At 32.2% G+C, this 19,616-nt stretch overlaps 1 protein-coding gene and 1 long non-coding RNA gene across 7 annotated transcripts in view; both read left to right on the top strand.

Moving 5' to 3' along the window:
- The window catches only part of LOC126694816 (G-type lectin S-receptor-like serine/threonine-protein kinase At4g27290), a 28,962-nt gene extending 13,727 nt beyond the window's left edge, over positions 1-15,235 (top strand). The window contains exons 2-8 of one of the 6 annotated variants that reach the window (XM_050391318.1): positions 11,083-12,477; positions 12,658-12,777; positions 13,714-13,865; positions 13,948-14,158; positions 14,291-14,528; positions 14,616-14,766; positions 14,844-15,235. In XM_050391318.1, the coding sequence (XP_050247275.1) occupies positions 11,199-12,477; positions 12,658-12,777; positions 13,714-13,865; positions 13,948-14,158; positions 14,291-14,528; positions 14,616-14,766; positions 14,844-15,149 (2,457 nt within the window). In that variant the 5' untranslated portion in view covers positions 11,083-11,198 and the 3' untranslated portion in view covers positions 15,150-15,235. The remainder of the gene's footprint in view (positions 1-11,082; positions 12,478-12,657; positions 12,778-13,713; positions 13,866-13,947; positions 14,159-14,290; positions 14,529-14,615; positions 14,767-14,843) is intronic. The other 5 variants (XM_050391320.1, XM_050391321.1, XM_050391317.1 and 2 more) reach the window with 5 other exon arrangements.
- On the top strand, positions 2,621-6,277 carry LOC126694835 (uncharacterized). The gene is made up of 2 exons (XR_007645899.1): positions 2,621-3,152; positions 4,106-6,277. It is a non-coding gene; the product is annotated as an uncharacterized LOC126694835 (long non-coding RNA).
- Positions 15,236-19,616: the final 4,381 nt, after the last annotated feature.

Below are 19,616 nucleotides of genomic sequence, written 5' to 3'. Positions count from 1 at the left end.
ATTTCAAGTAAAGGTTGCTTTAAATAACGTTGCAATTTAGATAAGACACCTAATGTTATTGAAGATGCTTGTCCTCTTCTTCTTTTAACCATATGATAAGCAATTTTTTTTTCTTGGTCACCTAAAAAACTAGCAGAGGACAAAGAGCTTCTTGTGTTTTGTGTTTTGGGCACAAGTTTTAGAATTTTTATAAACATTTCTATAATATCAAATGTTATTGTGTCACTGAATTTTAAAATGATAGTATGGTCTTGAATTTTTTCAACATTATTATTATAAACTATTTCTAAGAAAACTCTCAACTCTTCAATTTTAAACCTAGGATCAAGAATAATAGCCATTCCCAAAATCAAAGGCATATCTCCCTAATATTTGTCAAATTTTTGTCTCATTAATTTTAACGTCTCATCAAATATTCCAAAAGTATAACCATAAATCTTCATGGAAGTGTGACTCTTGCTTTATTAGAACTCAAAAAAAAAAGAAAAGAAAACAGGAATTGACTGATAATCAGTAGCAGCTCTAGAAAGTTTTTTTTTTTTTTTTTTTTTTTTTTTTTTTTTTTTTTTTAAGATGATCATCAAGAAACATTAATTATATAAAATCTAATAAATAAATAACTTGAATATATTAATGTCACAGAAGAAAAAAAAAAACTTAAATACATGAACTATTACAATTTCTTTGTACTAATAAAGAGAAACTAAAAAAAATTGAACTAATAAGAGATAAATTGAAAAATTGAAAATGTTGAGATAACAATAATAAAGCAAGAAAGAGTTTGAAATGATAACGTAGAAGAAAAAAATGAAGAGAGAGAGAGAGAGAGAGAGATGATATTTGCTATAACTACGAGTTGAACTGCTAAGGAAAGCATAATTTTTGTTACTGCAAATTTAAAGAGAGCATAACTACCAGCACTGTTAAGGAGGACTCACCAACACAATATTTTCAAATTAGAAATTATTTTTATACAATAAGTTGAACAAGTTACAAATTGAATGATTATGGGTTTTTATTTGTTTTTGTATTAGAACAGACTTTTGTTGAATATATATATTGATACAAGATAGAATTCTACTCTAACTTATTCTAAGTGTATATGTGTGTGAAGTTCCCTCCTGGAGACTTAAATCCCGACCCTTACACCTCACACCTCACAAGCTTTTTTACTTGTGGAGTGACCACCACACCAAGGGTGTATAGTGGTTTTTGTTGAATAATTTGTTCACTTGTTGTTTGATAGTCTTATTATTACTCTTATTATTTTTTTGGGTTATTGTTTTTTGTTATTTGGGCTTTTATTTATTGTTGTTATTTAAGATCTTTTTTTTTTTTAATATATGGGTTAAGAATTATGCTTTGGGGCTAGATTATTTTTTGGAATAATGCCATGTTCATAACATTTTTACAAAAAAATCTTATGTGACAAGCTATTTTTTGATGGGTGAAAAAGTGAGGTCAGTATTTGGCGCAAATTTGAATCAATAACAGTTAACCACATAGGATTTGTTATGAAATTATTATGAAAATGTTGTGAACATAACATTATTCTTATTTTTATTGAACTCAAATTCTTGTGATTCTCAAGTCAAGATGTTCAAAATTTTTATAGTTAGTTTAGTATATAATTTTTTTGAAATATATATATACACACATTTTTATGCAAGTTAGGTTGATCATGTGACTCCACGAGGAGCCAGTAATGGGATTTTTACAAACATGGAATTCGCTATCCGCAAGAAGTCAAACAATGAGAGGTACCAAGGGACTAGTAAAGAACTAAGGAAGAAGACCTTAAGGAATTCATTAACACTAGAAGATTCAATGAACTCTACTATTTGGAAGATTTTTTAAGAAATAAATCCCCCATTATATTTTACACAATGTATCTATTCTATATCTATATCTATGTATTACTAAAAGTTGAAGCATAATATTTAATGTTGCTACGCTCACGTTGAGCCACGTTAGCAGCCATGTCATTTCCATAATTTTTTTTTTTTTTTGTATTTTCCCAACAATTTAAAAATAGATTTAATCAATTTAAAAATAATAAAATAAATCTCACCTCTATCTTCACCATAAAGGAAACTTCTTATTAAATTAATTCCCACCACTATCTCCACCATAATTCCCACCACTATATCTATATATCTATATGTATATCTGTATCAATTTCTCTCTTCATCTTTGCCAAAACCTACAGTTTCAAACTCTTAATCTAATTTTCACTAGCATTTTCCCTTAAAAACCAACAAATACAACGTTTCGGCTTTAGGAAGTTACAAATCTCATATCTATCTCCACCATAATGCCCACTTCCTATTAAATTAATTTCCACCACTATCTTCACCATAAAGGCCATTTATTAATTCCCACCACTATCTCCACCATAATTCCCACCACTATATCTATATATTTATATCTATATCTATATCTATATCTACATCAGTTTCTCTCTTCATCTTTGCCAAAACCTACAATTTCAAACTCTTAATCTAATTCTCACTAGCATTTTCCCTTAAAAACCAACAAACACAACGTTTCGGCTTTAGGAAGTTACAAATCTCATCTCTATCTCCACCATAAAGCCTACTTCCTACTAATTTAATTCCCACCACTATCTCCACCATAAAGCCCATTTATTAATTCCCACCACTATCTCCACCATAATTCCCACCACTATATCTATATATCTATATCTTTATCTATATCAGTTTCTCTCTTCATCTTTGCCAAAACCTACAGTTTCAAGCTCTTAATCTAATTCTCTCTAGCATTTTCCCTTAAAAACCAACAAACACAACGTTCTGGCTTTAGGAAGTTACAAATTTGTACCTTTCATATTCCTTCTCCCTCAACTTCTTTCTTTATCTCTCTCTACGTTCTTCTCTCTGTCCCTCTATCTAAAACACCAAAGCAACCTTCTCTCATTCTACAACCCTTCCTTCTTCTTACCTCTTGCCTTTCTTTGAATCTAACAACGATGAAGAAGCATGATGGTTGAATCCGAATTGTTTAAATTGGAACTATTGACAGCGGTGTTGTTAAAGGCGAGAGTGGCCTTGATGATCGCCTCCTAGGTTGTTCGTTTCTCCAATCCAGAAGACTAAGTCATCCTGCACAATGATTTAAAGGCTTCCCAACAGGTTTATAACTCCAAAGATCAAAACTTTTTTTTTTCTTTTTTGTTTGGTGGGTTTTGTTGAAATTTACTATATGAATGAGATGGTTTATTTATGAACATGGGATTTGAAGAATTTTTACTTATTTTGTAGTATTACATAAAGCCCAATTCGTGGAAATGCAAATCGAAACATATGGGAAGAATAGAAAGTAGTTTTTTTTTTTTTTTTTGGATCAAGAAATGGATGTGTGAATATATATGGAGACTATGGCGATAATTATTTGGTTGATAAATATTTAATTTGCAAATAATTTGGAGGCCATGCTTAGTAAGTTGTTATATTTAAAGTTGTTTTAATATGTGGTTAGATGGTATACTTTATTTTGAAGCAAACTGGCTATGTTAGATAGTGATTATTTAGAGTTTTGTTGTTGCATTTGAATTATGCATCAATTCATAATTTTTGTGCTACTATTTAAACCCCTACTTTAAACTTGGATAAATTTCATAGTGTTACATGTGCACAAATAGTTTGATAAAATTCTTAAGTGATGTTTCATTGGCCTTTTTTAAAATTGGTATTTTTCATACAATATAACAAAAGTTGCCAACAATTTTTTTTTATTTGGATTATGTTTCTCCAACTTAAAATGAATTGCTGGCTTCTATGGATGGCATCTATTCTTTGAACTTGATTTTAGGTTTCATTTGATTCTCTTCTTTTAGAAAACATATACATTCTCCAATTGTAAGTTTTGGTTTGGTTGACAGATCTTGAATTGGCAAGCAAGCAGAAGCTATCTTTAATAGTTTTAAGGTTGGTTCATTAACCTAGCAGATGTTCAGGATTGTGTTTGGTTCTAAAGGGGTGGTTTCTCTCTTTACTATTCAATGAATTTTCTTTTTCAAATTTAAATTTTATTTTATTTATCTTGGGTCTCATACTGTTTTTCACATTGTTTAATCAAAATGCAGAAATTCAGTTTAATTTAAGGTCATCAAAGCTGTTGGCCAATATCCTGTACTCATGGGCCTATCTGTTGGGAACTTAATTGCTTGATGAGATGAAATGATAAGTGTTTTTTCTTGAATCGTCTTTTTGGGTTGCTTTGAATTAATCTATTCTATAGGTGTTCTTTTGGTGTTGCATAACATATGCTAGATGAAATTTCTTTTAAATTTGATGTGAAATCTTTCCATTCAAATTTTTTCCCCTCCTCATGTTGTGATAAATCTAAGTAGCTATACTATGGTTGTAAAAAATTAATTTTTCTATGCAAATGATTAATTTGGTTATAATAGAAATTTCCCAAATATATTTATTTAAATAAAAGATTAATTTGATTGTAGACAACTTAACTACTTTTATGACTCCGTGAATTGTCTAATATGTCATTTACTACAACAAATTTTGTGCTAATTTTTTATAGGTTTAATTTTCTTTCTTGTTTGCTTTGCACTTCTTATGAATGGTTTAATTTTTTTTTTTCATTTCTTACTTTGACTAATTTTGCTTATTGTTGATTTCATCAAAGAGTAGTATTACCAATAAAATAAAGGAAAAAAGAGAAAGGGAGAATTGAGGTTGTGGGTCATAATAGGTAGGCTTTTTATTTTTTAATTTATAATTTTAAATGTACTGTTATGATTTTATGAGATTGTTATGCCACTTTGTAAATTATTAGCCATTTTCTCTAACTTCAAAATTTGGAATGATGTCTTCGGACTATATAATGGTTGTTGGAGCATCAAAGCCAACTGCAGTGGCTGATGCTGATAGGTATTCCAGTATGAAAAGGTAGAATGTTGATGAGTTTTATTTAGTTTCAATTTATTTATAATGTATAAATTGTATTTCACATCTCCGACCTTATGAAGTTTGACGAGTCCAAACAAGTTCCTATAAGTACACTTTGGTGAGATTTTTTATCTTCAAAGAATTGGCATAACAATTATCATGGAATTTATTGTAGCATAGGAACTATAAAGCAATCTGCTATACATAGCCATGAATTTTGATTGGGTAAAATACTATTTTGGTCCCTAAACTCTAAAAAAAATTTGTTTTTCGTCCCTAAACTTTAAAAAGTTCTTTTTTCATCCCTAAAATTTGAAAAGAGTTTTTTTAATGTTTAGAGACAAAAATAGGAATGAAAAAGGAACTTTTTAAAGTTTAGGGATGAAAAACAAATTTTTGTCAAAGTTTAGGAACCAAAATAGTAAAAGGAACTGATTTCAATAATCTAGGGATGAAAAGTAAAGTTTAAGGACATAAATAAAACATTTTCAATAGTTTAGGGATAAAAAACGAACTTTTCAATAGTTTAGGGACGAAAAATGAACTTCTTAAAGTTTAGGGATGAAAAACAAATTTTTGATAAAGTTTTAGGACCAAAATAGTATTTTACCCATTTTGATTCTATATCTATTATACCAAGCAATGATTGATGCTTTTGAATGCTTCAGATTCTATCCACAATTTGTCTGGTTTTCATGGATAATCTATTGTTTCAGGTTTAGGTTATTCATGATACTCAGATTCAGAGTTTGAACTTTTGGATTAAGTTTACTGTAAATGATTGCATCATTGTGGTGTCTTTCATTGCTTTGAGAAGTAAATTTTGACTTGAACGAATAAGATGAACTAAAGTATATATGAATGAAATAAGATGCATGTGGCTGTGTTGTCAATTGCCATTACTCGTATTCTATACCAGATATAAACTCTATAATGACGTAGCTTTTCATTATAACGAATGGTCTTGGTTGATGAAAGTGGAAAATCACTACAGACAAAAATCGAAACTGCTATCTTTATTTTGAACTCATATGTGCTCAATTAGGATTGATATATATTGGTCATGGTGAGCAAAGAAAGCAAAACTTATTTTTTATTTTGCACACATGCATGCAATGAATATATGAACAAGATGGCTTCAGTTAGTTTACCAGATAATGTCCTCCAACTCTTTTTCACATTGCTTCACAAAATTAACATCTCATGTTGATGGTGTTTGATGATGTGTAAGGCTATAAGATGTTGAAACATAAGAAACTCTAGGATCTTTTGTTTTGGGTTTTGCATAGTAAGAGCTTGCAATTACAAATGGCAAAACCCACCCACACTCCAAAAGGAAAAAAAGAAAAAGAAAAAGAAAAGGCACTTAAATTTGGGCAAAAGTGACTTTTATTTACTCGAAATCATTGGCTAAAACTATTTCACTTAAAATTGTTCATATGCAAGTTTAAAGAAAAGAGATGAGACTCTAGAAGGAGGATGCTTGGGTGAAGATTGTTAGGTGAATGACCTCCAAAATCATATAAGTGTAGAATATATTTATGTAATGAGGTTTATTTATATGTAATAATTTATAATAGAAAATAACGTAAATTTATATGTAATATGAAGTCGTATAGATTTGTTGGTACAAAAATGAATGTAGATTTTGCATAAAATTCTCTCATTGCCTTGATTTTTTTTATAAAAAAATTACCATCTTTATTTTTATGTTGTATTCTCTTTTTTCTTTTAGTTTATTTTTGCTGGGCTAATTAGGCTCTTATTGATATTTGATTTCCTATAATCTCATATTCCATGTTAATTAGAATTTAGAGGTGCATGTTTAAGAAGAATAAAAAGAATAGATGGGGGATTCTAGAATGATATTTATGCTAAAATTTGAAAATCTTTTATTTTTTATGATGGCATAATAGTGTTTTAGGTCTGACTATAGTAGATAGCATGCTTGATCCTAAGAAGTCACAATTATTATTTTTTAGACCTTAACAGTATCAAATTGGTCTCTTCAATTTTTGGAAAATTATTCTAAAAGCCTTTCTAAGCATTTATATTCATTTATAAAATTCATTATCTTACATTAACCTTTGGCTTAGTATCGTTTTGATAACTATGCATTATAATATAGGACAAACATAAATTAAATATTAATGTAATGGTTGAATTCATGAACCATCGTACTCCTTTCTTAAGGTGTGTCTCTTGGTCTTAGAATCTCATTTATTTTTCTTTATATGTGTTTGGTTTTCAAAAAGTACACTCCAAAAAAAAGAAAAAAAGAAAAAAAAAAGAGTGGGTTAAGGTTGGGCTTAAAGCCCCTCCTATTTCTAGTCCTAGTGTGAGCTCGCAATAGCAATCTGAATTTATAACGTTGCGGGCTTCTTGGCTATTTTCGTGAGAAATTGATGCCAAGCAGTAATTATGGCTTGGCCAGGAGTGGAGGATGACTGGGTCCAAGCTGAATTAAAAAAACTCATTGGGTTAACCTGTGGGCTTATTTGGACTGTAGGTTGGTTTGGGCCTCAACCAGAAAAGATTCTAGGAATCTCTCATTCTGAACCTGTAAATGCTCGCTTTTTTTTGTGCAATTTTTTAGGTGGAAAGTACGTTTTAGTCTTTAAATTTTATTTTTATTGTTTTTAGTTCTTATCTTGAAAAATACTTCTTGCTTTGGTTCTTGCCGTTACATTAGAAATAGAAAAAACTGATGTGACAAACAAAAGGAATAAATAATACTAAATTAATATCCACGTGACTTAAATTAATAATAAAAAATATTTTTTGACATTAAAAAATATTACGCCAGCATCTAAATTAAAAAAAATTAATTTATTAATTTTAACTAATTAAAAAAAATTAAAAACTAAATATCATATGAATTGAGATTTAAGGGCACGTTTGGTAGACTGTAATAGACACTGTAATATAATAGATATTTCTATGGTATAACTATTCGATTGTTTGGTTATGTTTTTATTACAATGAATAGTTATTTCTTATGAATAACTATTCTTTAAAATGAGGAATAACTATTCGTTATCAAAAGTACTGAATATATATTCCTTCACCTCATGTAATAACTTTAAAAAAAAAATTCCTAAAAAGCCATTAATTGCCACATTTTCAAAATGAAAGAAAATGAATTTTTCTTGTTGTTAATTATTAGCTCTATTTTGAATACCCTAAAATAAGTGTATTTTAGGAAATTTGACTAAATAAAGATTTAATTACACATTCTTTTTATACTCTACTAAATTGTGGATGCATATTCAAAATTTTATTCCTAAATGGTCACCAAACTAATGAATAATAATACTTATTACATTCCAACTTAATGTATTCCTTGTAATACTTATTCCTATTCCCATGTAATAATCATTACAGTGTATCAAACGTGCCCTAAGTGTATCTTGAACAAGGACAAATAACACAAACCCAGAAATTAAAAAAAAAAAAAAAAAAAAAAAAACTTTGTTGCTGAGAAAGTTTCTGCTTCGCTTGAGGAACCGCAGAGGGCAAAACCAATGTCCACAGGCACAAACAGATGAATATAGGTAGAACCTATTAAATATCACAACAATTCAACAAAATCGACAAAGCAATTCGAAGACAATAAGCCATTGGACTTGATAACCCAACAAAAAAAAAGAAAAAAAAAAAGCAAAACCTAGAAACCAAAACAACTCAAAATCAAAATTTAAAGCCAACCCAACTTCAAAAAAATTTAAAGCCAACCCAACAAAAAATTAGTAAAACCCAGAAACCTAAACAACTCAAAATCAAAACCCAGATACAAAAAACAATTGAAAACCAAAAATTGAAACAAGAAAGTGAATGCAAATAGAGGGACGAAAGAGACTAACGGTGCGGCCATCGATGGTGTGCCTATCCTGGAGGACACGGTTAAGAACAGAAGGGTCAGAGAAGACAACAAAGCCAAAGCCAAAGCCATGAGGGCGACCAGTGGGTTTCTCGCGCATGATAACGGCTTGGGTGACTTGACCGTACTGGGTGAAGTACTCAGTCAAGGTTTCTTCGCTGGTGTCCCATGCTATGCCTCCTATGAATAGCTTTCCCTCGTCTGAATCCATAGCTTTCCTAGGAAGGGAGTCCTAGCAGCTCGTCGATTTCTCAAGCAGAAACAGGTAAGGAAGCTTTCTGGGTTAGCCGAGAAATTTGGAAAAAGAGAGTAGAAATGAAAGCATTCTCTGTTTGGTTGCCGAGAAAACGCAGGAAAATAATTTGAAAGTGTAAGTTTTGTTCTTTTCTTTATAGTAAAACCCTCTTTAAGCTTTGTAGAGTGAAGGTTTTGAATTCTTAGCTCATAAAAATAAATTGATGTTAGAAGTTGTAGCTTACTTCATTCATTCGCCTGTGTTTTCTTGCGACCAAGCAAAGCAGAAACTTTCTCAGCGACAAGGATTTACTCTTTTATTTTTGTTTTGTTTTGTTTTTTTTTTTTTTAATTTTTAAGTTTGTATTCTTAAATCTGGGTTTGTGTTCTTGTTCAAGATACCTTTAGATCTCAATTCATATTATATTTAGTTTTTTAATTAGTTAAAATTAATAAATTAATTTTTTTTAATTTAGATGTTGACGTGACATTTTTTAATACTAAAAAATATTATTTATTATTAATTTAGGCAATGTAGACATTAATTTAATATTATTTATTTTTGTCGTTTGTCACGTAACTTTTTCCATTTTTGATGTAACGGCAAGGATCAAAATAGGAAGTGTTTTTCAGAATAAGAATTAAAAGTGGTAAAAATAAAATATAGGAATTAAAATAAGAATAACCTGAAAATATAGGTACTAAAATGTACTTTTCACTTTTTTTTAATATATTTTTTTGGTTGATTTGTCTTTCGAAAATTAAATCAGGCTTTTCTTTTGGAAATCAAAAAACTATCAAGGCTACGGCTAGGCTAGTCTCCAGGTCAGCTTGTGATCCAAAAACAAAATGTCAATTGTCGGTTAAAGAGTGATTTGTTTTCCATCAAGTCTGTTCAATATACGAAAGTAACATTGGCTTTGCCTCGTAGCCTAAATACAAGGTTGGATAAATATTGTTGAAGAGTGCAATGAATGAGAAAATGGGCAAGGCTTACCTCCAAAATGGCCACGTGTGTGCAATTAATACAAGGGTTGGACTTCCCGTCAAAAATGATCACGCGTTCATGTAGACTCTTATCACAAATCCTGAATTCAAAGTCCATCAAAACATATATATTTGATTTCTATTTTTTTTTTCTCGTTTCTTGTGGACCGGGAAGCAATGATTATTTCTTTTGAGTGTCAAAAGGAGTCATAAAATTATGGTCTATTTGGATTGAACTTATTGTTGTTGAAATTGAAAATTGAAAACACTGTAGTAAAATAATTTTTAAATGTGTGAATAGTACTGTGAGACCTATATTTAATATTTTTTAATGCATAAACAGTGCTGCTACAGTGATAAATAATGATTTTTGTTTCTACACAGTAAATCCATGTGAAGTTACTATTCATGCGTGAAAAAAAAAAAAAAATGGAAAACATAAACTGAAGAAACGTGGACGCGCAGACACGCACTCCAAACACATACTTAGAATATCCAAGTTGGTCTAGTCTTCCTAAAAATTTACAGTTTCTCAATAAAACGTGCAATTTGATTTGTCTGCATCTATTTTTTTTTTACGAAAGGACTAGTCATGAGTTTTACCAATTTTTCCACGACTGTTACTGTTACTAGTCTTTGTGTTACGGTGGATTCAGTCGAATATTGTCTCAAATGCTAATAAAGTAAGATGTAAAAAAAAGCAGTCAATGATTTTTTGGCAGTTGCAATGCAACTGCAAGAAGAAAAGCACTCATTCATATCTCTTTCACCAACTCTATGCTGAGACTCATTACCAACTATATCAATTCAGGATCAACATAAAAGCCGACTCAAAACTCCTCAATAAATTTCCTCATAATCTATGTGATTGGATCACATATCCTTTTCTCATTTTATTTTAGGACAAAATGCTAATAGATTTTCGTGTGCAGTAGGGAATAATGATTCAGGAAAATAAGTGTTATTGGTTGAAATGTGGAAAAAGTCAGATAAGGAGGCCGCTTTCATAAATGTTCCAGCCATCAATGTGTAAGCATTGATGTAGTGTCCAAGGTCTATGTCGTTTTAGCTTGTTAGGTACTCCATTGGGGTTTATGAATCATAGGGGTTTATGATCTATATTTTGAGTTTTTAGAGGGATAATCAAGGAGGTCTAAAACTAGAAATCAATGGGAACGCTTTCCTTTATTTCCATTTTTACTTGTTTACTCTTTTTGTTCTTCAAAGTTCCATTTGCAGCAGTAGATAGCATTACTCGATCCCAATCTATTAGCGATGGAAGTACCTTAGTTAGCAAAGAGGGAAGCTTTGAACTGGGTTTCTTCAGTCCTGGTAGTTCCAAGAATAGGTACTTGGGAATATGGTACAAGAATATCCCAGTTAAAACTGTTGTTTGGGTTGCAAACAGACTCAACCCAATCAATGACACGTCTGGCTTGTTAATGATAAACAGCACAAGTGGTCTTGTGCTTATGAGTAACAATAAGAGTGTTGTTTGGTCCACAGGATTAGGAACACAAATACAAGCCAATAATCCTGTATTGCAGCTCTTAGACTCTGGAAATCTTGTACTAAGAGATGGAAATTCAGAAATCGCTTTGTGGGAAAGCTTTGATTATCCATCTGATACATTGTTACCAGGAATGAAGATGGGATGGGACTTGAGGAAAGGTATTAAGCGGCGTTTTACAGCTTGGAAAAGTCCAGATGATCCTTCTCCGGGAGATTTAACATATGGGATTGAAATGCAACCTCCTTCACAGCCTGAGGCTTATATTATGAAAGGCAGCAAAAAGTTCTACCGGAGTGGTCCATGGAATGGCCTTCGGCATAGTGGTGCACAGGCAATGAAGCCTAATCCGCTTTATGCTTTCGACTTTGTCTCTAATGAGGATGAGGTTTATTACATCTACAGCCTCAGAAATAATTCTGTAATCACAAGGTTAGTTTTGAACCAAACCAGCTCTTCTCGTGAACGCTATACATGGATTGAAGCAGAGAAAGTTTGGAGGCTATATTCATCAGTACCTAGAGACTACTGTGACAATTATGGCCTTTGTGGAGCCAATGGAAATTGTATCCTTAGTGGGTCACCAGTTTGCCAATGTTTAGAAGGATTTGAGCCTAAATCACAAGAAAAATGGAGCTTAATGGACTGGTCTCAAGGTTGTGTACGCAATAAACCACTGAGCTGCCATAAAGATGGGTTTGTTAAATTTATTGAGTTGAAATTGCCAGATACTACAAATTCGTGGGCGAACAAAAGTATGAGCCTCAAAGAATGCAGGGATAAATGCTTGAACAATTGTTCTTGTATGGCTTATACAAACTCAGATATTAGAGGAGAAGGTAGTGGCTGTGCGCTTTGGTTTGGTGATTTAGTGGATATTAGACAGTTTCCAGCTGGTGGGCAAGAACTGTATATCAGAATGTCAGCCTCAGAGATAGGTGTGGGATTAATATTTTTCATAGGAAAATCCTTATTGAATTTAAATTATTGTTTCCATTGTGTTTTGCATTCTGTTTCATTTTGTTTCTTTAGAAACTGCAGTGCTTCCCTTGCTTTTCAATATCTTTTAGCTGTAGTTTAATTATATGTTCTTTGATGTGCCAAATTCAACTATGAAGAGGCAAGGAAAGGTTGTAGGATGAAGAGAGCAGTGATAGTTGCTGTGTCCCTTGCTGTAGTTTCTGGAATGCTCTTAATAATTGGCTTTTACATATGCAGAAGCAGGACAAAGTTAAGAGGTAAAATAACTTTATTCTTTTACTCTTAACAACCATTGCAAACATATGGTAATATTTGTCTTATGGAATTACTTAAAATGCTTTTCGTTTTTAAATCTCTTAGTAATATAAGCAGAATCAGCTTTTGCCCATTTGATTATACAGTATTTAGAACAAGGATTGCTATGAGGTATAATTCAATCATGTTATATTTTTGTAAGTGCTTTGCTAAAGAGTTTCAGAAATTGAACAGTGTCATCAGACCAAGCAAACTTATGCAATTTGTTGCATGATTAATCCCCATCTAATTTCAAGGTTCAAACGCTGAGATTTGTTAGACCTTTATTAGTTTAGCCCTCTACAAATCCAGAGAAAGTTTATGATATAGACCTTTATTAGTCTTGAGTTCTCAATGGACGTATCTTCTATAGTTAGGCCTAGGTACTCATTTTAGTTGATATCTGTAGGAATGATAATTAAAATAGCAAGGTGCTTATTAGACTTGAGTTCTCAGTCGACATATCTTCTATAGCTTGGCCTGGTTTTGATTGATACACCTTGAATTTGAAAGTTTTGCAAGTTTGATTAGTGTAGATGTTTTTGATAATGGTACCTTGATTTCTTTGAGATCACTTACATATAAGTACAACTCTTCTCATATTGCTATATATTGTATTCATTTTCATGCTAATCTCATTGTCCAAGTTGGATAGTATCTTTTTGGCAGAAAGAATGTGTATATAAGATATGAAGAAGGTTAATACTTTTATTAATTATCCGAAATTAGTAATATGAGATTTAGGTTATAATTTCGGCTAAAGTAACTTTTATACTGTTTTTTACCTCTTGAATATCTCAGCCATTACTATGATTCTTATTCCTTCCTCTAACCCCAACCCCCCCCCCCCCCCCCCCCCCCCCCCAAAAAAAATTTCGTTTCTATTTCTGTAAAAACAGAGAGGAATGAAGTTGTACGCCATAAGAATAATGAAGGCCAAAACGAAGACCTTGAGCTCCCTTTCTTAGACTTATCCACAATAGCTAGTGCCACTGATAACTTTGAAATCAATAATAAGCTTGGGGAAGGTGGTTTTGGACCTGTTTACAAGGTAAATTTGTGACGTCTTGTACAAAAACAACAACAAATGAGGAAGCACTGTTTAGCTATCTTTCTTCAAATGATAATTTCAGGGTATACTAAAGGATGGACAAGAAATTGCTGTCAAGAGACTTTCCACGAGTTCTGGACAAGGATTGAATGAGTTCAAAAATGAAGTAAGATTGATTGCCAAGCTTCAACACCGAAATCTTGTAAAGCTTCTTGCTTGCTGCATTCAGGAGGAAGAAAAAATGCTGGTTTATGAATACATGCCGAACAAAAGCCTGGACTCCTTCATTTTCGGTTTGAATCCCAAAACTTAATACATTTTGTTTAGCTAGTGTAACTATGTTATCAATATTGAAATATATGAAATTCCCCATGTTTTCTTGAAATATGGGAAAATATAATTAACTTGAACTAGAAACTTACCAGATCAAACAAAAAGTAAAATGTTAGATTGGTCCAAGCGCTTCCACATCATATGCGGAATTGCTCGAGGGCTTCAATATCTTCATCAAGATTCCAGATTGAGAATTATACATAGAGATCTCAAAGCAAGTAATGTTTTACTTGATAGTGAGATGAACCCTAAAATTTCAGACTTTGGCATGGCTAGAACTTTCGGAGGAGATCAATTAGAAGGAAACACAAATAGAGTGGTTGGAACTTAGTAAGTAAAAAATTCACATGCTTTTCATGTAAATCTTCATTTCCTAATCAATATTTTTCACTTAAAACTAGTGATGATGCCTTGCAGTGGTTATATGGCACCAGAATATGCTTTTGATGGGCAATTCTCAACCAAATCTGATGTCTTTAGTTTTGGGATTTTATTGTTGGAGATCATTAGTGGGAAGAAAAGTAGAGGGTTTTACCATCCAAACCACAGCCATAATCTTATTGGAATTGTAAGTTTCAAACAGTCGGATTTCTTATCCAGATATGTTGGATAGATGAATGACAAATAGTGTTTTTCTATTTTCAGGCATGGATACTTTGGAATAAAGGAAGGCCTTTAGATTTGATTGATGAATGTTTAGGAGAAACATGCACATTGTCGGAAGTGCTCCGTTGTATCCATCTTAGCCTCCTATGCGTGCAACAGCGTCCTGAGGATAGGCCAAGTATGTCATCTGTGGTTGTGGGTTTAGGCAGTGAGAGTGCATTGCCTCAGCCCAAAAAACCTGGTTTCTTCTTGGAAAAAGATTCAAATGTAGCACATGGTTTCTCAAGTAAGCACGAATCATCTTCAACCAATGAAGTAACAATTACAATATTGGAGGCTCGTTAAGAATTTTTTACTAATGCAGTACTACTGTAACTGTACAATGTTGTCGATACAAAACGAATCATCAATATAATTGTAAATTGTATACCTACAGTTGAGTAAGCCATGTCAATTCTATTGCACTTATTGAACAACAATGCAACCAAGGATTTAATCCTTGGAGCTTGCTTTGATTGGATGTATGACTAAAAAATGAATTGAAGCTGGAGCAGAGGGGAAAAAGAAATTAACCAACCTCTTTTTATTTTTTGAACAACCAACGTCTTTTTCATTCCTTGTCAAAAATGAATTTCATGTTTTTATTTTTTGAACAACCAATATCTGTTTCATTCTTTGTCAAAAATGTATTTCATGTTTACCTTGAAGAAGATGAGGATGGAGAGTCCGACTCATGAAGAAGATGAGGATGAAGAAGTAAGGAGCTTGACTCTCCTCTCCGGCCGCCAGTCTGACTCATGTTTTGCATCGCAGCCTGCGATCTAGTCGGAGGCACCAAGTCCATGGCCATGGCCATGCCCATCGCTTCTGCCGTCAAGATGATCCACATCAAGTCTCTCATCACAACAATCTCACTAGCATGGAAAATTACAATCTCCACCGGTGAGGGAGTAAGGGAAGGAGGAGAAGGGGTGTAGGTTGTGATGGTGGCGAAGGAGGTGCGTGGAATTACCTCCTGAACTTGCCCATCGCCATTGTTGCATTTTTCTCTCTCTCATTTTCACAGAAAGGGATATGGGATTGTGAAGTTTGTGAAAGATTGATTTTTTTTTTTTTTTTTTTTGTTTCTTTTGGGAGAGTAGGACTGTTGAAGGGTTGTGAATTTTACAAAAAGTCAATTTCTTCTTGTGAGTTGTGAGATCAAAGATTTCTCAGAATGAAGTGATGGGATTTTCTTGCTTCTAAATGGGTTTTTGATTCTTTTGATACAGGGGACAAAAACGGAAAGAGCTATAAGTTGTAACACCGTTTGTTCAGTGTTTAAGTAAATACACATGGCTGAAATTTAAGTGGAGAATTTAAGGTACTACACCTAAGGTACTATACTTAAATTTTGCCATTTCTTGTATGTCATCCCACCAGTTGATCGCATCACTCTTTTAACTTAGATACAAGTGTTGTTGTTTTACCTTCATCACGGGTCTCCCTGTAAGTGTTGGATAACACCATGAAAAATTTATTTGTATTTGTTGGTTTTTAATTGTATTGTAAATTGTGGTAATGAGGGCTGAAGTTGAAGCATATGTTTATTGTGCAAAACTAAAGACCTCAATTGAGCGAGAGCTGGCTGAAACTTTCGATAGTCTCATTAGACACTCGATCAACCAAGACCCTATTATGGAAATTCCAAAATTTGTTTCCATAGCAGTTGGTGCACCTCAAGCATATATAAACCCTTCATGTATAAAACCCTATTTACAACCCTAAGACAACCACAAAAACAAAGAGAAACTTTGAGAGAGCCTTTTCTTTGTCTTCCAACCCTTTCCATGTTCAAACTAAAGGAATTCATTCTCTGTCACTGGAATTTCTGCCGTCATGTTCATTTGCCATTTGACAATGGCAAGAACTTGACTCTCACACTAAGTGATTCTGTGATTTCCCATAAGAAACAAAACATGCCTATCTAAAGGCTAAACTTTTGAATTCACAAGTCGGTTCCTTAAATCCCCAAGGATGGCTCTATAGACCACCAAAAAGAGAAGAAAAATGTTTACATTAACCAATGTCTGAATGTCCAGATTTATAATCACTAATATATAATAGAAAAAGTGTTAGGGCCGCTAAGACACTCTATAAAATCCTAATTTGTGTTGGTCACCTATTAACCAAGTCTAAGAGCTAGACCAAGAGAAAATACACCCTGTTACGGGTGTATGTTTCTCTCCTCTCATAGTTGGTGAGACCCGCTAGCTGTGGGTCACACCAACTTGTGAGAGGGAGGGAGCATACACCCGTAACAGAGAGTCATTAATATAACCAATGAATCATCGATTGAACTACAGTTTGAGAAATTATAAAATAAATATGTAAATTGTAAAAATAGTGTTAAAAATATGTGGTTAAATAATTAAATTTATCATATCCCAATTACTTAAGCTTTTGAGACAATCAGTACTTTAACATGGTATCAAAGTATGAGATCCTGAGTTCAATCCTTATCTCCTCTACTCTACCTCCTATTTAAATTCCCACATGTTGGACCTCACTTATTAAAAGGTAGTTTCGACCCACACATGAGGGAGAGTGTTAGAAATATGTGGTTAAATGATTAAATTTAACATATCCCAATAGCTTAAGCATTTTGGACAATCAATAATTTAACAAATAGGCATTCCTAAATTAAGTCTATAAAAGCAATTACATTAGTCCGGCCAGATTTTTCCGTTTATTTTACACTAAAAACCTACTTTTTATTTTTTATTTTACACTATCACTTTTCCAAAATACCCACACCAGTTTATCTATTTTATAATCTATTCTATTTAAATAATAATATTTTTTTATTTTCTTTTATTATTCTTTTGTTCCTATCTCTTTATCTTTTCTTTGTACCTATCTCTTTATCTTTATCTTTGCCCTTATCTCTCTTAGACTAATCTTTTGTCCCTCCTCCTCCTCTTCTTCTTCTTCCTTTCACGTGTCAGATCACCTCCCTTCCACAAGCATCTTCTTCTTCTTCTTCTTCTTCTTCTTCCTCTTCTTCTTCTTCTTCTTTCTCTCACAATTAAATCAACTCTCCACCACAAGCACCAATCTCCACCTCCAACATCAATCCACAAGTATTAAAACCCATTTCTGTCGACCCACAAGCATCGATCTCCATTGCCAGCACTGATCCACAAGCATCTAGACCCATTTCCATCGACACACAAACTCTGATCTCTACCACCAGCACCGATCCACAAGCGGCCAATACCAACACCTATCTCTCTCTCTCTCTCTCTCTCTCTCTCTCTCTCTCTCTCTTTGTTTGTTTGTCTGTGTGGGTGTGTTTGTGTATTTCTGTGTTAATTTTTCTATGTGGATGTGTTTGTGTGAGTGTGTTTGTGTGGGTGTGTTTGTGTGCATCTGAGGAAAAAGAAGATGAGGAGATGAGAAGTGTGAGACTGAGTTTGTTTTGCACACGAAAAAGAGAGAGAGAAAAAAAAGGTACGAAATTGTGAAATTAATATAATAATAGTATATACAGTTACAGTAACTATGTATATATGCATAGTTACTGTAGTAAATATGTAAATATACACAATTTTAGAAAGACTGATGTAGGAAGTTTTGTGACTTAAACGTGTAAAATTCATCTCTTTTTCTATTATACAAGAGTATACAAGAGCTGGTGCGGATGCTCTAAAACTAGATACATTTCACAAGTAACAATAATAGAGAACATTTTCTTTTAGTAACTAGTAATACTTATTAGAACACATACGAAAATAGTAATACTAGTGTTTTAAACCGGGTTTTAATACATTACATAACCATATTACATAAAATAAAAGAATGTCATAGAATTATGGTCAAGTCTTCATTCAATAAAATCTTATTATATGTCTTAAAATTTTAAGAACAAAAGTATATCTCTAATTTTGAAGTCACATTCTATGCAAATTATGTTTCTTACTAGTTGTTCCAATCCCATAGATTACGATATGAGCTAAAACTTGAAACTCTATTTTTCTTTGAAAATTCCCACCATCAACCACATTATGAAATCCTATATTTTCATTAGGATCATCCTAAAAAAAAAGAAAAAAAGAAAAAAGAGTACAATAGTACCTATAAATATAATTTTGATTAAAATCACAAAAGTGGTTGGTTGAAAACATGCCATTGAGAATCTGAGATTGCATGGATTACGATTAACCCACTAGGCTTTACCAGTCAATTGCACTAAAAGTCCAATTGAATTGAAATGATTTAGGTATGGCTTTACTAGATTATTTGATTCGACTGGGGTTTGTATGGGTTTAATAACTATGATTAATAAGTCAATTTTAACTAAAATATTTTTTTAAGAGAGTTTCAACTTATGTCGTTCACTCCTGATGATAGCTCTTATTCAACCATCAGAAACTTTACTAGTTGAGTTAAGTGAAACTCATAATTGAAATACTCTTAAATCCCTCTAAACCAAGAAAAATGAAGTCCTAAGTTGTAAAAATGACAAAAAGAAAAAAGAAAAGAGTAATGCTTCAAGTTTAACCACAAACTATTTTATAAACTATTGATATAGCAAATTCTTACTAATTTTAATTTACGCCCACCACTAAAATCACATTTTTATTTACCAATAATTATTTAGAAAATGTTAAAACCACATTAACAATTTGTAAAATGTTGTAAAATAGTTTGTATTTATTGCATTACTTAAAAGAAAATAATAAATTTCATATTCTTTTGTACATAAATAAATGATATTGTTATTTTGTTCACATGTTCATTTAAAAGGATTGTCCTACAGGGAAACCTGCC

This window comes from Quercus robur, chromosome 8, assembly GCF_932294415.1.
Source record: "Quercus robur chromosome 8, dhQueRobu3.1, whole genome shotgun sequence".
Classification (NCBI taxonomy): Eukaryota; Viridiplantae; Streptophyta; class Magnoliopsida; order Fagales; family Fagaceae; genus Quercus; species Quercus robur.
The sequence above is the reverse complement of the archived record's forward strand: the minus strand, read 5'-3'. Positions and strand labels throughout refer to the sequence as shown.